The 15,969-nt window shown below is 38.0% G+C and overlaps 1 protein-coding gene across 1 annotated transcript in view; it reads right to left on the bottom strand.

Annotated features, from left to right (window-relative positions):
- The window catches only part of CRIM1 (cysteine rich transmembrane BMP regulator 1 (chordin-like)), a 100,887-nt gene that overhangs the window by 12,602 nt on the left and 72,316 nt on the right, over positions 1 to 15,969 (bottom strand). Inside the window, exons 8-11 of the mRNA XM_010138357.1 lie at positions 13,062 to 13,218; positions 5,310 to 5,431; positions 4,245 to 4,454; positions 610 to 825 (exon numbers count right to left, since the gene is read on the bottom strand). Coding sequence (XP_010136659.1) covers positions 610 to 825; positions 4,245 to 4,454; positions 5,310 to 5,431; positions 13,062 to 13,218 — 705 coding nt within the window. The remainder of the gene's footprint in view (positions 1 to 609; positions 826 to 4,244; positions 4,455 to 5,309; positions 5,432 to 13,061; positions 13,219 to 15,969) is intronic.

A 15,969-nucleotide genomic window follows, 5' to 3' on the forward strand; every position in this document is an offset into this window, starting at 1 on the left:
CTGGGGGAAAGCAAATCCTGTTACCTGCCCGACACCGTGAGGCAGTCTAAAAGGATCTGGCATACCCGATGGGCTGGAATGCTTTGAAGTTACTCAGCTGCCTTCAAGTCACTCAAATCACACCAGGTGAAGGTAAAGGCAAACAGAAGTTTTTTTGAGACCAAATCCCAAACAGACAAGATAGTAATAAAAAGGTTCATAGAATCCAAGGTATGCAGAAAGCAGAAGAAACAAGCCTGTATTTGCCTAGCACTTCGGCTACTTTTGAAGTGTCTCTAATCCTGCATGTTTCTATAAATGAGCCAGTGCATGTTTCATATACCATCCAACCAAGGATTCTGGTTCTCATGCAACCATTACATTATCAGATTGTCTCCAAAGATGTTCACACTTCAGGGACGCAATTCCCCTTTACATGTAAGGGTAAATCTTGCACACGGTGAAGTTTCCGTTCCGTTAAAACAGAGGATCGCAGCCTCTCGCTCCAAACTGTTAAAGAACAAAGGCACCGCAACAACCAACTATGCACATACTGAAACATTCAATATTCACATTGTACATTCTCAGACCAAGAGAGGACTCTGACGAAAGCTGGTTGTCAAAATATACCTGGGCATTGCGGACAGCAGGAGTCCTGTGTGCGGGTGGGGTTTTGACAAAGAAGAGGTGGGCAGACTTCAGTCTCACACAGGACACGTCCACTGTGGCATGTACATTGTGTGCAAGAATCGATACTCCACGTCTCTCCTTCTACAAAGTACTCCCCACCAGGAGCATGACAGATTGATGGACTGGTGAGCTCTGGCTTCTGCACAGTGATCTCATCTGGGAAAAACAGAATCGGATGATGGGCAAAATCAGCTGTGACTCCAAAGGTTTACAAATGTACCCGAGAGTAGTAATTTCTGTTATTATTGAAAATATTAGGAATAATAAAACTAGCTATAAATATATTCTTAATGAAGCTCTTTCAACTTTATGTCACTTTTGTCTTCATGTCACTTGCATCTCGTGGAAAATGGGAAAAACATAAACAGGAAACAATTCGAGAATCAGTCTGAATAAATGCCAGTTAATATAAATCGAAGATAACTTCAAGCATTCTTGGCATTTCAGAAAAAAATCAAACCAATCTGTGATGTAGGAATTCCAAGAGACAACTGCCATTTTCTGAAACATTATGCCGATCGGACAGTTTCTTAACTGCTAAATACTAGCATCAGTGCAGTTCCGGAAAGGATGGGTTTGTTTCTTGTCTGGGATTTAGAGAGTCCAGATTCAACCGTCTGCATTTAAGTTTCCTGAGTGATACGCGTCACCATTTGATGCCAGATTAAGAAAAAGAAAAGAACTAAAACACAGAATTCCCCACCAAAACCCTTAAGGATATATAAGCACTTTACACTGGTGGGAGTTCTTAATTACTTTGTTCCATTAAACTAACTGAAAAATGATCTCTGCGAGCTGCCACTTTCCTGTTGGTACATTAATGGTGCAATTCAAAACTCAGGATTCAAAAAATCAGGATCACTAATTATTTTGATATCCTTACGGCAGACATATTTGAGTGATGTACTTGCAGTCTCAAACTTGCAAATTGCATTCCTATCAACTGAAATCTATGGTATTCATTTAACAACAACAGGAAATTAGTGCATTGTAAAATAAAATCAGACGAACATTTCTAACAAACAGAAACCATCAGTGGGGAACACAATACCACTGATTTTGCCGTATTAATTCATACACTCACGCAGGCAATCACTTTAAAAACCTGCTGTGTCTGCCCTAGCATTGTAAAAGTTTACGCCAAGTAAGGCTTTGCTAACACAGCAGCTTTGCTGACTAGAACCTCAAAAGCAGGAAAGGACGTCAGACAGAGAAACCTAGGTGGATACTGTATCTCAAAGGAATGGACACTACTGGGTAAGCAACTGCTCTTTTATAGAGGAGACAAACATTGCTGGCGTTCAGAATCACACACTTACCCAGAAGAAATGTGAGGAGATAGGTACTGCTGATTTCTTATGCTAATATTTCTTTCATTAACTGAACGCTAGGCTTACGAATGGATGTACCCACACTCATTCTCCATACACAAAGTAACTAGCCACTGGTGCTGCTAGAAGACCAAAATTAACACTATTTTATTTGAATGCTCTGACGTGTTCCGTATGTGTAAGGAAAAATCAATACCAGTTTGTCCTGGTTTGGGCTGCGATAGAACTAATCTTCTTCCTAGGAGCTCGTACAGTGCTCTGTTTTGGATTTAGTGCCAGAATAACGTTGATAACACACTTATCCTAAGCTAAGCGTTTTTGAGTTTCCCGCGCTCTGCCAGCGAGCAGGTGCACAGGGAGGGAGTGCTGGGAGGGAGCATGGCCAGGGCAGCTGACCTGAACCAGCCAAAGGGATATTCCATACTGTAGGACATCGTGCTCCATCTATAAATGGGGGAGTTGGCTGGGGGAGCAGAGCATTGCTCGGGGACTGGCTGAGCACCAGTCAGCCAGTGAGCTGGTGAGCAACTGCATTGTGCATCACTTGTCTTTCTTGGGTTTTATTTCTGTCTCTTTTTGTTATCTTCCATTTCATTACAATTATTATTATGTTTCATTTAAATTATTAAACTGTTCTTATCTTATCTTCCATTTCATTATAATTATTATTAAGTTTCATTTAAATTATTAAACTGTTCTTATCTCAATCTACAAGTTTTCCTTTTTTTTCCCTGATTCTCCTCCCATCCCGCCAGGCAGGAGGATTGAGCAAGTGGCTGTGTGATGCTTAGTTGCCAGCTGCTGTTACCCCACAACACTGTGCCTCCTGGAACAATACTCACAACTTATTTTTTTAATTGTTTTTGTTTTCTTAATTTTTTTTTCCTCACTGAGGTTTTGTAGGGGAGAGACTTGTACTATTTAAGACAGACTGTGGATGTGCATGGAAAGCTGGAGTAAAGAACGACAGCATCTGATGGGACACCTTTGGACCAACACACATACTGCTATGGCAAAAAAGTCTCGATAAAGCAGTAAGTTTCCTTTTAAAAATCTTACAATTTCTAAATTCTATGTTAGACTAGCCTGATACTCAATAATGGGAGAGAAGCAAGTGGGCGAAGGGTGATTTCCCTAGCGTGGATAACTCCTCAGTGTTTCCACCTCATCTCGTGACCGAGGGGAGGAGAGTGGGGAAGAGAGAAAGGCTGAAAGGCAGCCAGACCTTTTGGAGTCCCCCATCTTTCGGGGGACTATGTTCCTCCACTTACCACAAGGTGTGAACTGGATTGGAGATCACCATTTCTCTAAGGAACCTAAGGAGGTCGGTTATCCTAGGTCCTACGGAGGACGCACTCTCCTCTGTCACTTTCAGGAAGAGGAGATCCTCTTTCTACTTATTTTGCCTCTAGGATTTTCTGTTCTTTATGAAGAATTTTAAACAGTTCATAACTGCTTACATCTTGCAAGTGCTGTCTTACCACTTTTGCTATTCATAGTAGTATTGTGAGCTTTATTGTTCCTACTTGTAATGTGATTTCTGACAAAGTCATAGACATTATCGCCGTATTACAAATTAAACTATTTAGCACATAAAATATTGTAGGAATCATTCTGAAAGAGGGCATTAATCTCATACTCTGTTCACACTTCAACATCTTTCACAGATGTTTTCCATATTAACACTTATTAAAATTTTAAAATTGTGTTGGAATGCAACTTTAATTGTACTTGGCCTTCCCACCTAGAACATAAAAATAATATTCTACTGCTGGTGGCACAGGAGCCTTCTCTCAGAATCATACAGTTCGATTACTTCGGACGTTTAAATGTGACTCTTTTGCAGCTTTGTGAAACACAGATCAGGAGATGAATTTTAATAAAACTCCAAATTAAAAATGAGAAAATACAGTGGCTTATTATGGTTGCTACTACAGGTAACAAAATTATACATCAGTATAAATTTGCTATTATAGCTAAAATATATACTAGAAACTTTTTCTAGCTTAAAGATTTCAATGTATCAAAAATTAATGTGTTAGGACTTAAAATACGCCTATGCTTTAAATATATAAGTACCCATTTTTCACATCTGAGATCTTAGTGAAAGTCACTCATCGTGTTACATTTGGGCACAGAAACCTTCATATACACCCACTGCTGAATAATGCATGAGAGTATTAGGAAACAGAACACATACGAAATGAAACCTGATCACAAAGCGTATAGAACAAAGCACGTTACCTGGACATGATGGACAACACTGCCCTGGGTGTATGGTGGGGTTGCCACAGTTAGGAACGGGGCAGGTTATCAAGGCACACATTTCCCGTCCGTTGTGACAGTAACACTCCCTGCAGCCGTCGTGCCAGCTCTCCTCGTTCTCATGTCGGCGCCCATCCATAGACAGGCAAGAGCCTGTTTTAACAGGAGGCATGAGAGAAGAGGTTGCTTCTGCACAAAAATCAAAGGAAAACGAAATGTCCTGATAAGCATTTGCTGCTTAGGAAAAAAAAAAAAAATCACACCAACATCATGCCTGGATTGCATTTATTTTTCAAGCATGTGATTAATAAATCTATCATTCACACCTAGAAATAAAGCAACACCACACATGAAACAATTAAAATGTCTAGTGAAGGGAATTGCAGGGTGTAGTAGAATGTATTTCCTTGGGAAATATAATAACTTCTTTCACAAAGCCAGAAGCAGATAACTTATGAAAATTTTGTCTCAATCGTCACCTCGTACTTGGTGGATACAAGTTTGAGATGTGGCACATGTGAAATCTTTAGCTTAAGAATACCCAGTCTTGTCTCCTGGGTAAGCACTCTCTCTACTAATTGTTCCTTGAGACCACCTGAAAAGTGTTCAAGAAAGAGCACTGTAATTTTAGGTGGCGTAGAGGGCATCTGTCAAACCCCAAACTTAAGTTTGTAAAGAAAAGATGATGGTGAAGAAGCTAAGATGAACACCGCTACTGAAAAACAACAATTCTCAACTAGCTTATTTCTTGTAGTTACTTACTACGAGCCTGGTCTAATTTTTATTAATGGTAACAGATATTTGTGACTTTGTAATGGGAGATTAAAGCAGAGCTGAGGCTTTCTTTTGAAGCCAAGATGAATACAGATAAGAATAAACTCCTGCAAAAAAATACTCTCTTTTGGGCAAAGTTGAACCAACCCCCCCAGCAGTTACTGTATTTCAATTCTTACATGTTCTGTGCAGTATTCCTTTTCCTTTGCTCTAGCTTCCAACCACTTTGAAAACACGTTGTAATTGAGGTGGTAATGCACTCACACCTACCTCTGCACTTGCAGATGACACAGCCGTGACTGTTCTGCTGGAAGCCCATTGGACAGATTTTACCACAAGGCAGTTCCGGGCATTTCTTACACCGACAGATTTCACAGCCATGCTTGTTCTTTCTAGATGACCAAAATAATTTGTAGAAGGTCAGCAGGACACTTGAAATACCTATGTGTCATGATCTTTAAAGCAAAATATCCCCTAAAAAAGTAACTGATCAAGCAAAGAAAATCATTGTCAACTGTAACCCTTAGGGGTTCAGGGGGCCTGCAGGGTGTACAGGTCTCCATCCCTAGCATGTGCTCCCTCTACGTGATTGGCAAAGTCTCTCCATTTTGTCCTTTCAAGCCACAGCAGATGATATAGACGTATGTGCTTGTGACGTCTACTGATGATCAATTATTTTTCCAAGTGAAAAAGTAGAAAGGAAAACTTCTAAAACTGTGAAGAAGTTGGAGGGGAAGGTAGGATTCTATTGCAATTACTATGTTTTTGTAACACAAGTTACTGTTAACTTTTTCCCTCCAAAAATAGGTAAAGGACAGGAGATTTTCTCTCTTGCATATTAAAAGTACAGAGAGATTTCCAAAAGCATTAAATAGGCAGACACAAAGGTTACTTGGGAACTAGCACATGGAACGTCAATAACCCATATAAAAGGTAGCAGGCACACAGGAATGTATTTTGAAACAGAGAAAACCAGAGAACTTTTCAGCAGAGTACAGAGACTCCAGCACACAAATGCTTCCAAAGCTTCCAGATGAGGCTGGCAGAGGTCTAGAGCGCCATTTGACAGCATCTTTTCACAGCACCATAAACACGCTGATTCTGGGAATCCTATACCGAGTATTCACTCATCTTTTTGTTTCAAGAAGACAGAGGATACCATTCAAACTTTAGGCACAAGGGTACTATTTCCCTTCTTATATTTTCTGTGTAATAATTTTCTGTGCCTTCTCAAGATAAAGGAAAAAAAGAAAAGTTGTAATGAAGAAGTTCCAGACAAAGAGGGGAAAAAACCCAATACATAATATTCATGAGTTTGCTGATACATCGCTCTAACAAGGTAACTCACTAAAAGTTGGGAAGAACATTTACTGGAAAACTGACAGATCCCTTATCGAATACTACACCATCAAATGCACAACAGTTCCCCCCAAAACAACAGGAAGTCTTAGGAAGTTAAAGAAAAATGCCTAGAGAGATAGAGAAAAACAAACACTGTAAATTTCTAGAAAGCCTGACTTGAAGCTCTAGAAAACTTTATTTAATTCTTAGTTAAAAGGATGAAGAAAACAAATTGTCAAGTAGTAGGATGGAAAATGGAAAACTTTTTGTCCTCCTATCCATCTATTTTTTTTTCCCTTGCATATTCTCTGCAAGCACAGACCTTTTAATATCAAAAGAAATGCCTCTTTCCATTAATGTATAGAGCTTTCAGTGAACTGCATTGACCAGGTTTTTTTAGACAATTGTGAAAAGGTTTAGGTTTCCTTAAAGATACATTAAGTCACTATTTTCCAATTAATCACCTTTGACAGTCTTAAAAAATAATCACAAACATGATGATTACTCCTTAACTTTTCTCACTCTGATACACTTTTAATACTTGCTTCTTTAGTCTCCCATTTATGACCGAAGTTTTACATTAAAATAGACATTTGTCTTCCATTACATCCCATGCTTTTCATGGTCCCAACAGGCTTGGAAGGCACATCAGGCTTGTTATTTTAGGAAAGAAACCGGCACAGAAAAAACTTAACAAATGTACTATATAACTGCAAATTTAAATAATTTTAGCACCAAGGTAAGACTTCAAGTGAAATTATCTTAAGTAGTTCTTACCACAATTTCAGCCCTTTATACTACAAACTGTTACATATAGTTATCTTTAAATGTTATTAATTTCATTCAGTGTAATTATTAGTGCATGTTGTAGACAGTGACAACATCAGGGTGCTCATCAGCGTTTCCAACTTTTTTTTTAAATTACAATCATGTTATTAAACACTCATCATTAATAAACACCAGCCAAGCATTACACATAATTAAATTACATTCTACATATAAACCCAGAATTTAAATTGCAGATTATTTTCCAGTTAGGTTAAATAAGTTAAAAATTAGTAATTTTTTTCCGAAATGCAAGGGAAAGATCATCCCAAAGACAGGGTTCCTAAAACATTAGCATCAGCTTGAAATCAGCTTGTTTTTAAAATACCTTTATGTTACTCTCAGCTACCCCATACTATGTCCATTAATATCTGCTGCCATTTCTAAAATGCTTTTGCTACATAGTTCACAGATTTTCTAATAAAATTTTTATGCATGCTTTAGTTAGAAAGAAAGAAAAAAGAAAGAGAAAGAGAGAAAGAGAAAGAGAGAGAGAAAGAGAGAAAGAGAGAGAGAAAGAGAGAGAGAAAGAGAGAGAGAAAGGAGTGTATTTCAGCTTACCTAAGCACAGAAAACACACACAGAAACCTGTGATTTCCCTCTGTAGGTCGATATACTAAATAAGTCACACATACCACTCTTTACAACAAGTAGTGAAGCAGTGTAAATCTGTGAGAGGCCGAAAATTATCTCTTTTTACAACGCTTTCTGTTTGAAGATGATCCATGTGGTTCAGCGCTAGCCTGCAGAGCAGCCCTGACTGATGTATGGTTTTCACCAACCTCCCACAACTCCTCTGACTGGGACACGGTATTTTGGGGCAGACAGCATACCTCGGACTGGGTTTACCATTTTCTTTCTTTCCACTAAATTCCAGATATTTTCTGTTTCTGAAGATCTGACTTTCCATTTTGAAGTGTATTACTCTGTAATTTTAGTCTTCCTCAGGTGTACAAAGAAGGTCTACTAAATCTCGGAAATAAAGCCTGACCTCTTCTTCAGCATCACAAACCTCACTAGTTTTCTACATTTCTCCTACTCTTATGTGACAGTATGACACAATTTCTTAGACACTGACTGCTTCCTCGACGAGTTTAGAAAAATCACTGGAATTTGTGCCTGCAATTTGTATCATTTAACAGATTATTCTTGACACATGATTGACACTGAAGAAACCTTGCACACAGGACTAAGTATCTCTGCGTTTAACGTGCTCTTGCAGCTCACGGACAATACTCACAGGCCTTTTCCTATCCTCCTCAGGAACCAAGACATCAGTTCTTTCTTGTAGGAAAGCATTCCAACAAAATGCATGATCTAATTGATTTCTTTATTAAAAAGCTAGGCCCATCTACCTTATTTCTCTTCAGTCCTCTTTGATATTAGTTCAGAAGACTGAATTGTTTTTGGGTAGAGACTATTAATGCAAGCTTCAGGTACGTCCACGCTGAAGAAGATGGCACAGACACCTTTGGGTTTTCCCATACCATCAGTTAGACTACTACTGGCACATACCTCAGACTTATTAACAACAATCACACTAAGTGCTTCGGCACAGGGATCAGCAGGATGATACTCACAGATCACACGAGCTAAGGGACTCAATAGGTCAAGAGGATTGCGATCAAACACAGAAAATCAGTTTAGTAAGGTGCAAAGTATATTAGGCTCTATCCTTGGCTTCTTATCTTTCTCATTTTTAGAGATTTGTCCTTTAAGGCCTTTCAAAATAACACAGGCACATCTCACCTAAACCGCAACAAGAGAAGGCCAATAGAAATATTTCAGATTTTTTTTATAATTGCTTTTTGAAAAGGTATCCTGGATGATTTATCCTGGTCTGTCAGAGTATAATCCTTAAAATCACAGGTAACATTCACTGCAATCTGAGGGTCATCTTCCAATTATACATAAGGATGTTCCTCATCTTCCTTTAAAACCTTCTTTAGAAAACCAGTTAAGCCACAGTTCATGAGAAAGAGAGACCATGAAAGTGAGATCTCTCAAAGCACGTCACGTTTCTGATTTAATCAAAGTTCATTGCTTCATTCACTTCCTTCACATGGAACAGCCAACCTCACTGCAAAACTAACAACACTAAAAAGTAGCACAGAAGGCAACAGTAAAGGAAATCCTTTGCTTAAGAAAAGGAAGTTAAAACCCGGAAGTTGTGGAGTAAAAATATACGTAACCAGAAGTAAGGGGTGCATCTTTACTGAAAGCTAAGGAAGAAAACAGGACCAAGGAAAATACTGTTCTTTTTTAGCAGTTATACATGACCTGGCCACTAAAGAGGCGGACATAAATCAAGAACAGTAGTGCCAGTCCCACACGCTGAGAGCACTGGCTCACGATGGAAATTAACTGTCTTATCAGAATATTTACTTTTCCCTGAAGATTCTGAATTTTTAAGGTAAAAATATACTCAGTTCACCACAGGTGATTAAGGTCTCTACTATGTTCCATTTAGAGTTGCAAAAATACTGTCCACCTTCCTCTAAACAAAAATTACAGTCTAATATAAGCAAACCAGACAAACCTGCTCATTACACGGAAGAGTATTTCTTCCTAAGTTCCTGTTGTTGGGAAAGGTATTGTACAGGAAACTAAAAGAATGTAACAGTAAACACATTTACACAAACAAAACACATTAATAGTAAATGACTTAGGTCAGCACAGGTCAGAACAATCCTTAGCAGCAGCAGCAGCAAAATGTTTTTATACTTCAGTGTGACACCTACTGGGACTGCCAGTGAAGAACACCAGTAGTAGTAAACTGAAAGAAACTAAAAAGAGAAGCAAAATTGACTGCTTTAGAAACTACAGAAAAGTCAAAGAATAGGATTAGCTGGAATGGATCTAACACCCGGACCTTGGTCTAAGAACATACTCCAGCTATTTCTGTATAAATCCAAAAAGGCAATGACAAAAGACATTAAATAGACCTTATTTAATGGTTTTCTCATAAGCTAAAGCAAATGGCCTTGAAAATAATTTATGCACTTTATTAAAATTTAAAATAGCTTTTCCTGCTCCAAGCCAAATGATATTCAATCACACCGAGTAGAGTAAAAAATTCTGTAGTTCATAACAACAGTCTCTGCTGTTACACAAACACATGCATGCACACATTCCATCAGCATGTGAGTGAAAAAAAAAATCTCAGATTCTTCAGCTTTAAGTTATCGACCCCACTACAGACCATAAATTAAGAGCTACAATATGGAAAAAGTATAAAGTCCAAGATCTAACAGCTGTAGTGTGCCCTTGAAATACCACATTACATTAATCCCCTCAGTTTATAAACCCCTTTGAATAAATAATCAGTAACTGAGTATTGTTCACGGAAATCAGTTTTTAAAACACAAATAGAAAGCAGAAATAAAAAGAAATGTTCAGATATACAGCCTAGAGACTGCCCAACTCACATCCTGTACTTGCTACTGAAGATGTGTTACTTATCGTGAACAAAAAAGATGGCTTTCATCTTTGCTGCAAATAGCAACCATTCAGAATTCTCCTCTGCTCTGTGCAAAAGTTCGAAATCAAATCTAAGCTAGCACAGATGACCTCAGTGCCTCAGAGAAACGGTTACACCATGTGAGGACTACATAGTAAACGCGTGATTACAGTTGTAAATCGTATGCCTTTATTGCTGTGGTCTCATCTGAGCACCCTTCCTGCTGGTTCCATCGTGGAGTTCTCACAGTTTCAGACACTCGCCTCTTTGGCTCCCAGCTTTAAGAGACTTTATCTTGGGTTTTGTGCCTGCTCAACAGTGTGGCACAAACTTCACTCTCTTGGATGCTTTCTAAACATTTTTTCCGTCTGCATGCTTTGTAGTTGTTTTAATTGACTTCACTCCTTTGATCCATAGCGTAGAGCAGCTTTATGCTTTCTGAAAAAGTCATTATTTCTGCTCAGCCTTTCATATTTCTTTCATTCTGCTACCCATCCTCAGCCATCCTTAACTTTGAAGCCACTGGGCAAAAGTTCTGCGGAAAACAAAACTTGACATCCCTCTTCTGTAACTTCCTTCCTGCTCTACATTTTCCCACTTGCAAAACTGAAAATAAATCTCAGCCACTCTTGAAGAAAACATGCCGTATGTTTTATTAACCTAGTAATTAAAAAGTATTTTCCTCTCTCATCTGCTAAACTTTGAGGTTTGGGAACAGAAGTGAAGTTTGACTTAATCTTCGTTGTCTTTTCCTCATTTGGTCCTATTTCAGTCCTACAACTCTTGTGAGTATTATTTCCTGCAAAACCTTAGTTAGGCAAGCCTAACTCTGTCCCTCAAGTAACAGATAAAGGATTAAAGGATTATATTAAATGGTACTACTTGTTTTCCAGGCACACATAGTTTCCAAATTTTGTTGGTTTTGTGGGGTTTTTTTTGACTGGTTGGTTGTTGGTTGTTTTTTTTTCGGTGTGGCTGTGCATTGCAGCATATTTCTGCCATTAGTGTTGTGTGGGATATGGGTCTGCTTTTTATTTGATGTGATGCCACCTCCTGTTTAGCATCATGCACAACACACGAGCTGTATGGGCAATCAGAGGGAGGTCAGGCAGCACATTTGCTTATATGGAGCACCACTCTGTGCCTAAGAATAGCATGAAGAAGGTGTAAGGCTTGTATTCTAATTTTTTTTTTACCTTTGGCAGCACAACTAGAGAAAATATAAACTTTTCACTAGCATCATCTACGAGCAGGGCTGCTTACATCTGTGAGAATGTCACTATGTTAAAGCTCTGAATATCACTATGTTAAAGCTCTGAAATGAACCACGAATTAAAGAAGCATTAGTATCAAACACAAAGAGTTGCAACATTAGTTCATTTCAAATCCTAAGAAAACCAATTACACAGGAACATTATCTGAAGATGAGCTGTCATGAGGCAGAAATTGAACTGTTGAGAAAAGCAGGCAGCAACATGGCATGGACCCATAAAAAATAAAATGTCTTGGTAAAATATATACAGAAGGCACTAGACTGATTACTACGAGATTTCTATGTGACAAAAGATTCGCCCGGTTTTTGTCACCTGTTCCACAAATGAATAAATACAGCAAATATTTCCTTTTACGCGGACCCATAAAAAATAAAATGTATTGGTAAAATATATATATAGAAGTCACTAGACTGATTACTACGAGATTTCTATGTGTGGACCCATAAAAAATAAAATGTCTTGGTAAAATATATACAGAAGGCACTAGACTGATTACTACGAGATTTCTATGTGACAAAAGATTCGCCCGGTTTTTGTCACCTGTTCCACAAATGAATAAATACAGCAAATATTTCCTTTTACGGGGAAAGAGCTCCAGCAACCATACAGGTTTCGAACACATTTGCAAAAACTTAGGTAAGAGACAGTACTGCTCTTCACAAATACTGTAAAGTAATCACCAGAAATGTCTCATTAAAACTAGTCTGCTGTCATATCAACATTAAAAAGGATTTGAAATACTAGAAAATCATTTGAATAAAAGAAATGGACTATAAAATGAAAGGGTATCACAGCAGAATATGCAAACAGAATTTCAAAAAGCTACATGCAATAGATGTTACTTCTAAGTAGCTTTTTCATCTTGTTCATCAAATATCCTTAAAACAAATTTAAGCACTACTTTGCTTTTATAACATGCCACTGTTTTTTTAATTGCCGTTTCTTAGTCAAAATCCATTTTGATAAATACTTTAATTTCACATCAAGTAATGACATTTCTATTTTCCTACATTTTCCCCTGCTTTGCCACAAAGTAAACACAAGTCCATATGCCTGGATTTTGTATATTTTCAGTACGCACAGGGATCGTAGTAAATACACTTTCAGAATGAGAATACGTACAAGTATCCAAAGGGACAGTACTTGTCACATACAACGGGTTTGCATTTCTTAGGCCGTGGTCGGCACTGACAGATCTCACAGTTGTGGATGTCAGTCTGGAAGCCGAAGGAACAGTCCAAGGAACAGCCCGAAATGAGGCCGGTGCACAGCTCCTCCCCTGTGAAGGACACATGCAGGTCATCACAATGTGAAAACTGTTTATACTAGACACATCTTTAGCAGACTACATCTTCTATGCGCTTTTCCTTCATAACTTTTTAAAAGTCTTTTTTTTAAAGGGTGCAAGTTTTTCGGTCATTCAGAATACAGAAAAAGAAATGCCACATCCTTTCACAGCCTCTAGCGGTTGGCTTTGTCAGTGGAGCACTGATGCCACAAGATTTAAGCATTTACTCTCAGTCAGATCTAACTTTTGCACAGCAACGGTAAAACCTTATCTCAGGTTCTAGCTTTACTCAGACACATATACAAAGATTTGCATGAAGTCTCACAAGTTTTTGAAGGATAGAATTCAAGCTGATCTATCAAGAATACTGGATCTTTTTAATACACAGCCACTAACGCTGATTTAAAAAACGTTACAATGGAGAGGAAACTCTGATCCTCTCCTCTGGTAGAGCGATGTATGTGTTAACACAAAGAAAGAGACTTTCCTTGAAGCAAGTTAAAATTATGAAAATTTGTCTTCAATTAACGAGTTTTCACACTAGGATGTTTGTACACAATTATTCCCTGACAGCATATAGCGGCAATAAAATTAACTGAACTTCACATTATTCATTATTTTATGAGGCAGTCATAATTTTTAAAGTCAGACTGGAACTTCATGCAGAATGGATAGAAAAGTATATCTACACTGGTATATCTCCAAAAAGAATTATGTTCAGCTGATATGATGTAAATTATGTGATCTCCTGCAGATGCTCAGAACTGATGAGCAACTAATCCTGGTATTACACAGGTTGGATCCACAGAACCATTCATTTTCTGAGGCATACTTTGTCATACAGATGAAGCATTTAGGTGGCTGTCCTTAAATATCAGGCTCATGGAAGACAGGTCAAGAAACAAGAAGGTACAAACACAAAGGCATGGGAAAAATGAATAGGCATCTTAAAAAAGTAGAAGGAAGAACTGAAACTAAAAATAAAAGTCTAAAAAAAAATAGAAATATCAGGAACATTTCTTTAAATTAGTATATTTATTTTATTTGTTTCCAGATTACGTGTAAGGAGAACTATCAAAGTGCAACATCCAGGTTTGAGTATGAAATTACAGAAGATGGCAAAATAATGACTCCTCAGAATCTCACAGCCAAATACGTTTCTGTTATCAGTCTTCTGCTTTGGTTTTGGTTAGTGCTTTTCAGAGATGCAAAAGAAGTTTGTTTTCTGTAAAGGTAATATACTTCATTAAAGGGTCGAGGTGTCTAGGACAGTGCCACACAAGCAGGAAGACAGCGTCTCATCCCAAGTAGCTTATGATGTAAAACTCAGTCAGCTGACACACTAAGCAGAAGATCCAGTCTCAAGGCAGTATCTCCCTTGCTTAATCCTTTGGATAATATCCTCAAAAGAACTTTCACTTTGCAAGTGGCCAAGAAAGAAAAGCTCTTCAGAGCTTCGGGATGGATAACTGACTAACTACCACTGCCTCTCACAAATGAACACTGAAGATCATACAAAATATCATAAAAATTCTGGGCATGTCAAACGCACAGGGCGAGTTTGCTGGAGTCAATACAGACCATTGTACGCACCTACTCACTAGTGTTACATCAGTGCTGTCTGAGGAAATCAGGATAATCTCCCCAGACCTCTGCTGACAGCCTTGCTGATAAGACCCTAAAAATGATGACTTCTGAGAAGATGGTTATTACTAAAAATTATGCAGTTATTTTAAGGAATTTCTGATACATGATATTACAAGCTGTGGATATAAATTTTAAATAGTTTTTTTAAAAAAATTCTTTATAAAGAAATCTAGTGCCATAAAAATTAGAAAGTGAATTCTCGTCCAGCTTCCTGAATTCACATTTAACCATCTAAATTTCTCCTACTGAAACATCGTTAAAAACATGACAATTACAGGCAGTGTCAAACTGAAGTACCATCTGGTACACATCGAGAATTTTTATGTGCTGCACAGGCCTGTTGAAAACCCTAGTGCAGCATTTTAAACTGGGTATTTTTTTCAGAAAACAGAGTGAACTATCAATTTTAAAAAGCAGAGTGTAGCTCTCGGAGAAAGAAAGAACAACAGAAAAAAGTTTGCAAGCATAAAGACTCACATGTAAATCAAATTCAGTGTACGCAATTGTCATCCTGACAACGTTTCTATAGTGTTAGCTCTAGCTTTAAATTCATCATTAATAAATTAATCACGAGTTCATTATGAAAGGATAAGTACAAAAATATTTTCTGCTAACATTTCGCATTTCCAGTGACAAATTACTGAAGACTAAAAGGAACTAGTTCAATGAAGGTCAACTGTAATGAACTGAGGAAATTTATTATGGCAAAATGTTAGAAGGTTACTTGTTTGAGGGCTTTTGCTCCCTCTGGTTAGACAAATTTCATAAGGGATCTGAATCCCAAACCATGGAACATATTTGCCCTAACTGGTCTAATTAGTGCTTCAAAAATTTATCAGAGACAATCAGGCCCTCTGAAAGGAGAGGACAGGAAACCTTTCAAAAGCTAATGCAGAAGGAAAACGACCTCTCAGAGTTACGAGAACTGCACTACGCAATACACGTCACCGCAACTCAGAAAGGCATCAAGCTTCTGACCACATCAGCCATCTTTATTCCTCTGACTGAAGAAATACATAGTGACACCACCTAGGGAGCTAAACTATTGGTTAGATAACAGGTCTAAGTCCAAAACAGAAACAAAATGATCAGCAG

This window comes from Buceros rhinoceros, unplaced genomic scaffold (genome assembly GCF_000710305.1).
Source record: "Buceros rhinoceros silvestris isolate BGI_N320 unplaced genomic scaffold, ASM71030v1 scaffold3906, whole genome shotgun sequence".
Classification (NCBI taxonomy): Eukaryota; Metazoa; Chordata; class Aves; order Bucerotiformes; family Bucerotidae; genus Buceros; species Buceros rhinoceros.